Genomic DNA, 9,384 nt, shown 5'->3' with positions numbered 1-9,384 from the left:
CACACACACACACACACACACACACACACACACACACGCATACGCAACCCCACCCACCCCCGCACACACACACATATGAGCATTGTGCTTTTCGGTTTTCAGCAGTTCCCATTTTTCTCGGAGTTCCTCTCCCTTTAAATGAAGGGATCATTTCTAGTAATGAAGGGATCATTTCTAGTATTCTAGTTGTCTTTTCTCTCCTGTATGGGTCACCTTGCGGTTAACCTTCTGGTACCACCGCCAGGATGGTACCAGGATTGGTGATGGGCCCAGCTTTGGTCCTGGGCAGCTCTTGCCCAACTCTTTCCTGGCCCACACAATTTTTTCTTTGCAGCAGTACTTGCTTAATCTACCTGTTGTTGGTAATTCCAGCTGCCAGGTGATTTCTTGTTTGTTTTTGTTTGACATGTTATTTTTTCTCAATAAAGAGCTTAATTATTTTGCATGTCCTTGTCTCGCTGTCTTTTGTTGCGACTGAATGAACCAGGTCACAACATTCTCCAACACAGACATTTGTTGCCTCCCCCTCCTTGTTGCTGCGTCTCGCCCGTTCTGCTATCGTCACAGAAAACACGGGGTGAGTAAATCATCTGAGACTCGCTCAATGGTTTGTTTCAGAGTAAAATAAGTTTTACCACTGGCGGAGCTCAGTCTAAAACTGAGCATTAACATAGAAGTGCTCACATAAACACCACTTCAAGGTTAAAGAGGATAACATTGGGCTAGCTGGTGAAAAAGAAAAAAAAATTCTTGGTGGGACTGATGGGCCAATAAATTTCACTTGGTGTAAAATTGAATCCAATGAATGGTAGAAATATGACTACAATTCCACAATAATTTGACAATCTCCATGCAGTAAAATATAACACAAAAGCTTAGATTGGCTAAAAGTAAAAGATTGGTTTGGTAACTTGCAAAATATGAAGTATTTAATCATTAAATAGGTGTCAACAACTTTGCTGATGCAATTGTGGATCTCAATAAATACAAACAAGACTTCACCTCTTGTACAACGCCACAATCCAAATGGCCATGCTACCCAGAAAACATCATGACATCTGATCTAAAGACTTGATTACTCTCAGTGAAAAGCTGCAGGCATCATCCTGTCAAAGATGAGGTTCACCCACAGCGCCAAGCAGGCTGGGAACCGCCTCTGATTCTAGCTGCAGACACACAACTTCTGTCATAGTGTGAAAGGTGTACTTCAGGATGTAGTACACAGAATCCACCACAAGATGTCAGTAGAAGAACAAATGAGGATGACTTGATGGTCAGCAACATGATGTGCAGACAGCCCTCACAGATCTGAGGAGTCTCCCTTTCTCACACACACATGTGCAGACACACACACATGCACAAGCAAACACAGACACACATCTTTGTACTTCTGCGCAAACTGAGGACTTTGTTTTGAGTCCATTAATTTTAGTTACAACACTTTTGCCTAACCCAGACTTTGTCCCTAACCCCAACACTTACTAGTCTATTCTTAACCCGAACCTTAACTAATTCACACCATACCTTTAAATCACAGCAAAACTGCAAAATTGTGAGGACCGGGAAAAAGTCACTTTGGACAAGTGACCTCTATTTCTTGGCAAAATGCTATGAAAGTTGTCCTGAAATTGTAATACGCGAGTACGCATGCACAAGCCAGCCCTCTGCAGGGGCTCTGTAAATCTAAAATTTCTGCCACATTATTAAGAGGATGCTCAGCACAAAAACATTGTGGTAGACACACTATTTCTGTTTTCAGCCGAACTCATTCTGCTTCTGTGACTTTAACACACTCAGCAGGTAGCTTAGCAGCCAAGGAGCTCAGGCCCCAGGGCAGATGTAGGACAAAATGTCTTTCAGTACGAGTGAATTATGGTTTTCAGCGTTGCTAAATACATTTCTTTATCAAAATGATCAACTAGAATTTGATTAATGTGCAAATTGAAAAGAGGAGGGAGGGGAGTCATGAATATTTGTGAATACCAATTAATCACCAGTTAAAAGTAAATTAATACACATATCAATTTTACCAGGGACATGCTCGGCTCAATAACCCATAAAATTGAAGTTTGTGGTGTTAAGGGGGCTCTAAAGGAATGTAATAACTAAAATTTCAAATCAACCCTATTTAGTGATCAATCAAGCTGTGCCCTGCAGCACAGACAGCTCATTTCTTCTGCTCTGCTCTAGCAAATACAACCATAAAACCAAGATGGCTGCTTAACACCCTCTGCTACAGTTTGTCACAGTTCAGCACATCCTTACACAGCACCGGGTTTGTACAGCAAAACCCAGTAAAGGCTTTGTTCTGTATGAAAAGATGATTAGCTATAATCTGCCTACTGATAAATTAACTAAATCTACTCAAGGCATGAAAATGGTAATAGTATAAGTAACTATCATTAGGCCAGTAAGCAGAGAAGCGATGCGAAGGCCTATTGTATAAGCAGGATTGCTTATTATTTTTTCGACAAACTACGCAGCTTTTTGGAGGCCTCAACATATTCAAAAACTCACTAAACTTCACCCAAAATTGTCCACCAGCTAAAAGTTTTTGGATTCAAGGGAAATCTCAAGTAGGCGTGGCCAAACTGCTCTATGGCGCCCCCTAACGTGAGACAGAACAAACGCTTTATAGTTATCCCCCCTCCCCCAAATCAAGAAAAAAGGTCTCTAACCCCCAAAAATGCACAGGAAGACGGCCATTTTGGGTCAAAGATAAATCACATAAACTCTTCTGCTTGCATGCTCACCCTTATATTGTTCATCAAAGAACACCAGGATTTCAAGAGGTTTCAGATGTCACAGTGAGACTTACATGCTACTGTTTTACTGTAATTTAAGGGCTGCTCTAGTTCCTGGAGGGCCCTGGAGAAACTAGAGGGCCCTCTAGTAGTGTCCCTTGTTGGAGAGAAGTCTGTCCACGGGACCCCAAAGCGCTTCACACTGCTTTCAATCAGTTAAAAAAAATTTATGATCATTATACATTCTTAGAGTAGAAAGGAATCATTTTAAAAGACACAAAATATGGACGCAAGTGAAATGTTCACAAGAAACTGAATCGGTAACAGAAAACCAGCATAGCCTGAGTTGAGTCCAGCAGGCCTAATTACAGCAGGTCCTCACAATTTGTGAGCGTTGGTCCTTTGGAAAGGTCCCACATGGCAGCAGCCGGGTCCAGCAGGAGGAAATGAAGAGAGGTGGGTGGGAGTAGCTGGGTGGGAGTGGGGGCGGAGGGTCATGTTAGGTCTGGTTGTTCAAGCGGGGTGGGGGTGTGTGCATCAAACTTCAATTTTCCAGTTGAGTGAAATCATATTTCTTCTCTGTGTGTGTCACATGGCGAAAAGCTACGTTTCCCTGTGGTCGTTTGCTGTGCAGCCTTCTGCTGTGGCAGACTGACGAAGACAATTCACCATCCGCCAGACGAAAAGTCAAAGGAAGGACTTAAAGAATGACTCATGTCATCTCCATTGATTGTAGTAAGGGAACACGATTGTGGCAAGACACACAGTAAAAACACAATACATTGTTGTTGCTATGTAACAACATTTTGAGACATATTTGTCTTTATTTTGAGACATATTTGTCAATATCACAGTGTAAGCAGCAGAGAGAATAGGTTTGGTGATTCTCTTAAAGTAATGAAATGATTTCATATTATGGAATACGGAGGTCCAAAAGTGTCAAAAAATAATAAGTACAAGATTGAATCCTTAAATGATTCACTTTGTCAAGGGCAAAAAAATGTGTGTTTGTGTGTCTGTACGTGTTTGAAGTCTATGTATTGTAATTCAGAAAGCAATTTTTCATTTTAACACTACTTTCTTATGACAAGAACTCAATTTTGCACAGCCACACCTAAGACTGTAAATGAGAAATTTTGTCAAGGGATCACACACCAGTTTCTGTCTGCCTGCAGGTTTCTGCATGGATGCAGAATGAGAAATTCTGCATCCATGCAGAATGAAAAATGGATGCAAAAAAAAAAAAGAATACATTTCCAAGAAATATATGTTTAGTACAAAAAAATATTTGTGTGATGCAGGAATCAATACATGAAACTATTTTTTCAGTCTTTATTAGTTTATTAGAAGTCAGGGCTACCATCGCTCTGTTCACATTTATTGATGGGATGTTGACTTGCTGTGGTTAAAACCAATCAGATGCTAGGATCTACTTGATAGATTTCATTTAAAGTTAAGATTATTTTATGGTGCACTGTGGCAAAGCAACCACAAAACAGCTCAATAAACATCAAACTACAACAGTTTTAAATTTGAATCAGTGGATTTTACCAGTTATTGTACACAATGCATGAAATATTAATTGCTATTTTTTTAAGATTCTATTTTATTTTATTTATTTATTTTTTTTTAACTCACAACACTGGATCTTTTGGCACACCATACTCACTCACCAGTTTATTGTTCCCATGGCTGCAGTCTACCAGGCCGTTCCTTGGAAAATGAAGCAAACGGTTGAAAGTTTTGTACTAGCTGATACAGGGAAGCTTTAATCCGGACAAAAAGCAGCAACCCGCTGAGGCACATTTATATTCATGGCCCCAGGGAGTGTGTCCACAAACAGGGTCTAATTGTTCAATAGACGGGTTTAGTTAATCCATCAAAGTGGCTCACAGCTGAAGACGACAACGCTGGAACCATATGGACTCCAATCCAAATCACTGCAGGGGGACATGGCGGGGACACGTGTGCGTCATCTTACCGAGGCACACATTACATAGCTGCAGATTGTGCATATTAATGAATCGATTAAAAGTAGGCTGACCAATGGACGACCCTTAAATAAAAGAGGTCTGGTTTGTTTTAGAGTGTTATAAAACCCCCAGGAGTTTTGAAGAAAAATATTAATAAATGTTTTCAGGCCACCCGTCACTTCAAGGCACTTTGGTGGAGGGGCTCACACACCTTCCAGAAACACCCCAGAGCTCCATGGATCCGGCATCAGTATACACAGGATTTAATACAAGGCTTCGTTTATGAAGGTATTTTTAATGCAAAAGTGTTTTGTGGCTCGAAACTGAAAAGTTGAAGCGGCAGAGAAAAAATCGTAAAGGACTCCTGTAATCGTAGATGTTATACGCCTCTTTGGATTCTTAAGAAAAATATACAAATTGTATTCTTTCAGTCAAACTTCAGTGACTCAAAGAACTTAAAGTGCGACTTAAGTCGCACAGCCCAAATGATCCAAAACAAATCTGCATATTTGTGTCAGAAAAAAAACAAACTTGTGAAAATGTATCACTCACAGACACAAAACTACCACTACATCTTTATAGGGCTGTTGTTCATGTTATGGAATATTTACAGTAATTTCACTTCATTCTTTTGGTTTAGTGATGATGACAGCTGACTTTTTTGTGTTGAATTAACTTAAAAGTTTTTTTTTTTTTTTTAGCTTAAAGGAACTTTTTACTTTGACTTTACTTGAAACAATTAAGTTTGATGCCACATTAGTGTCCTACGTCTGACGTTATGACACTAGCTTCGCCAGAGACACAACCTGTACTGACCAGGGCACTGTGGTGGGCCAGGGGTGAAGCACAACCTACATAAAGAGGCCTTAGTCCTCGACCCGGCCAATGCAGGTTCGAATCCTGGCCTGATGACCATCTCTTCACCCTCTCTTCTCTAACCCAGATTGTGTTTTTGAAATCTTACTTTCTTATGCAGGCTCTTTGGAAGCTGTTCACAAAATGTTTTTTGCTAAATGGACATTTCAATAGGCTACATAACACTGTTTCATCTTCTTAAATGTATTAAAAATGATATCTTTATTAATTTGGTCTATGGACGGATTTGCCATGTTTTAAAAATTCATACTGATTCTGTGAAATGCAAAACTCTTTATGGTTCTGAGCTATTTTACAATTTACTGGGCAGCAAAAAAACATCACAGCAGGACTTTTGTATTTGTGACTTGTAGAACTGAATCTGTGACCCATATGGATATCTGACACAGGTATGTGGATTTGTTTTACACCATTTGGGCAAATTTATAGATGTAAGATTTAAAAGGAAAAAAAAAAGGTTATATTGGCTCTAGTGGCCTTTATTTGACAGTGAATTGACCTGAATGTGGGTAATGACAGAAGGGGAAAGACATACAGCAAAGGTCACCATGTTGGGAATCGAACCTGCGATGGCTGCATGGAGGGCTGAGGCCTCCGTAGGTGGATTGTCCTTAACCCCTGCAACAACACAGCAACCCAAGACCTTTTTTATTTGTAAGAGTGGCTCAAAAAAAGCAATTTGTATCTCATACTTAAGAATTTGAATCTGAAGAGGTGTAATTGTGGTTTTGTACTTTGTACTAAAAATAAAATCTACAGTTACATAGCTCTAATGAGATTTTTCTTTCCAACTTCTCAGTTCCAAGCCACAAATAATTTGGCACCAAAAAAATACCTTCATATTCAGTCAACCACGCTCGTTAGTGTAATTGAGTTAAAGTAGAGAAACCACAACAGTCACTCCACGCTACGTGGGATGCTTCAGTCACCCACATCGATCTCCTCCTCCTCCTCTTCCTCCTCCTCCTCATCCTCATCATCCTCCGAACCGCACCTGCTGATCGGTCCGTCTCTGTCCCGCGGCAGCGTGATAGAAGGAAGAGTAGGAGACGCATGCGGCCTGCTGAGATCTCCTTCAGTCCTGCCGAACCTCTGCTCCGGTCCTCCGGCCCGGCTCAGCGCAGACCGCGCCACCAGGCCCAGACCTTCGGCCGCGCACTTCTCCAGCTCCGCCAGCTTGGAGAGCTTCTCCAAGGCCACAGCTCCAGCGGCTCTGGCGGACTGCACGTCGGCCTTCATTTCCTCCAGGTCCCGCTTGAGCTTGGCCCGCCTGTTCTGGAACCAGGTGATGACCTGCGCGTTGGTCAGGTTCAGGTGCTGGGCCAGCTGGTCCCGGTCCGCCGGGCTCAGATACTTCTGGTACAGGAAGCGTTTCTCCAACTCGTAGATCTGATGGTTGGTGAAGGCCGTCCGGGACTTCCGGCGCTTTTTAGGGGCGTTCCTCTGTCCGAAAAGGCCCTGACCGTCCCGGCCTGAGAGGAAGAGAAAGACCGGGTCCAGATAATTACAGAGGGAACGGAACCAGGAAAGTGACTCGATCTTTGACAATAGACTAATATTGTCAAAGTCCAATTTACGAAATAATCCAATTTATTTAATTGGAACATTTACAGGACGAGATTTGATTATACAATTCCACATATATGTACAAAAAAATAAAATGAAATGAATTAATAGAAATATTCAAATACAAAAAAATTTTTTCAATAGGAGTCACATTCATTTTATTGTGTTGAAATCTGTTTTTATGATTATTATTGTTGTTTTACTGTAAATTGACTGTCTTGTTTAGCAAAAATACATTAGTTAAAATGTGTATGCTGAAATGTTTGAATCTTTTAGGTTAGGTTTAAACTGAATCATCTTAAATTCCCATATAACTTTCCATAAAATAGATTTTAAAAACCTGCTAATTTTTAATGTTGTAATAAATTTCCACAACAGTACCACAGTAAAAGCATCAGTAATATCAGCAAATTGTGAAATGAAATTCAAATCTATGCGATTTAAAAGATATTCTCCAAAAATATCGACGTCCCATGGAAGACAATATATCCATCCTCCTTTTATTTTATTTTAAAATTTAAAAACAAAATGGTTCTTCTTCAGTAATGAATTCCCTGCAGTAAATCTTTATCAAAAATGATAAGGTCACTTTTTCCAAAGCATCATGTAACATCTGTGGTTCTGAACTAGTTCTATTTAACTGGACCGAGGCAAAAATGTCTCTTCAGACGGTTTCGGTTCTGGTTTAAAACTATTAAATATTGTCAAAACCATTGATAAATATTTATTCATTACTGTCTGTTTTCTTCCTGTATTATTGCTTATTCAGTCTGTAGCTCAATCTGTATTTCATACGCTTTCATACAACCATGTGTATCCATCAGTTTTTAATTTGAAGCTCATCTGCGAAGCAAACGTTGAGATTTTAGGTTTAATTTTATCATAACCTTTTTGTTTCTTACATCCTCCAGCTGTCGACGTGAATGTGTGTTAAATGCTGCAGATTCATTAAATGCTAAGATTCATTCTAAGATTGAAGGATAAAAATACCACATGGTAATAAAAAATTAGTATAAAAGATGAGTTACAGGTTTTTGTAAATAATATTGTAACAATATAATAAAAACATGAGCATTGCTGTGTAATAATTTAATATAATTAGAATGTCTAATGCTTTTATGTACATAGATGGATGTTATTATGCTGGATTGCACTATATGCTTCTGTTCTTTGTGGGTTTTAATTATTATATATGTATATATTGCTATGAATTTCTATATTCCACAAGAACGCGTGGCATTAAAACCTTTTAGACTCTACAGGACAAAAATCTGAACATATAGAGAAGGACAGTCAATAAGTGGATATCTATCTATTACATACATATTTAACATAAACAAAAAAAATGACTAAGGCAAACTGTTGATATGTTTAAACATAATAAAATACATAGACTATTTTCCACCTGAGAAGTTGAATTATTCTGACCAAATTCTTGAAGAAATTATTGTCCCAGAGAAAAAAAAACAGTTGGCAGAAACACTGAAGGCGGTTGCAGAAAACAAAGAGCAGAGCAGGGATTACCCTCTGCCGCCTGCAGGACGCTGACCTCCAGGCCCCGGAAGGTTTTGCTGGCCAGCTCCTCCAGCGCGCACAGCGGGGAGCTCAGGCCCAGCAGCGGCCGGTCGGACGGGCTGCTCTCCCGCTGAGACGTCGGGAGCGGCCGGCTCCTCTTCGCACACGGCTTGTTGAGGATGTCCTCGATGCCGAAGGGCGTCAGCGGCTTGCTGGAGGCGGCCGGCGGTGGGAGCTGCCCCACTGGACTGAATCTCCTCTTCCCCGGCACCTCAGAGCATTTCGACTCGACCTTAGAGGTCATAGCAGTTCGAGCTCTTCCACCTGAACGGAGGTAACTTCAGAGCCGTGGGGTTCGGGAAGAGGCAGCCTGCTGCCCAGAGAGTCGATTCCGAAGCTGCATGATGGTCAAGGGGCTACACTTCTCAGTGGATGCGACTGGAACCCGCCTGGTTCCAGTGATGTCCTGACAGAAGCCACTCTGACCCAACTTATGGTGTGCGGATCAGTCCCTCCCCATCCTGTGTGCGTGTGCTCAGAGAGAGAGTGAGAGAGAGAGAGGGGGGAAGGTGGTGTTTCACAGAGTGACGCTGTGATCGCAGGAGACCAATTAGGAAGAACGACTTCAGCTTATTGGTCATCAGTCATTTTGCCTGGTGTAGAAGTTCTCATCTCCATCAAGCATGAGAGAGAAGAAAGCTCCATGTTTA

General features: G+C 40.9%; 1 protein-coding gene across 1 annotated transcript; it reads right to left on the bottom strand.

The window, feature by feature from the left end:
* Positions 1-6,230: 6,230 nt before the first annotated feature.
* Positions 6,231-9,102, bottom strand: lbx1a (ladybird homeobox 1a). The gene is made up of 2 exons (XM_008429007.2): positions 8,684-9,102; positions 6,231-7,065 (listed from the first exon to the last, which is right to left on the bottom strand). Exons 1-2 carry the CDS (start codon positions 8,976-8,978, stop codon positions 6,515-6,517), a joined length of 846 nt encoding a protein of 281 aa, XP_008427229.1. The 5' UTR covers positions 8,979-9,102; the 3' UTR covers positions 6,231-6,514.
* Between the last annotated feature and the right edge of the window lie 282 nt (positions 9,103-9,384).

Source organism: Poecilia reticulata, linkage group LG15, assembly GCF_000633615.1.
Source record: "Poecilia reticulata strain Guanapo linkage group LG15, Guppy_female_1.0+MT, whole genome shotgun sequence".
In the NCBI taxonomy this organism is placed as follows: Eukaryota; Metazoa; Chordata; class Actinopteri; order Cyprinodontiformes; family Poeciliidae; genus Poecilia; species Poecilia reticulata.
Note: the sequence above shows the minus strand (reverse complement) of the source record. Positions and strands in the feature narration are given on the sequence as shown.

Bases quoted from the DNA above. Each gene is read 5' to 3' on its own strand.
- lbx1a (XM_008429007.2), bottom strand. From the start codon at position 8,978: ATGACCTCTAAGGTCGAGTCGAAATGCTCTGAGGTGCCGGGGAAGAGG. The intron at 7,066-8,683 runs GTAATCCCTGCT...TCTTCCTCTCAG, and splicing joins CGTCCTGCAGGCGGCAGAGG to GCCGGGACGGTCAGGGCCTT.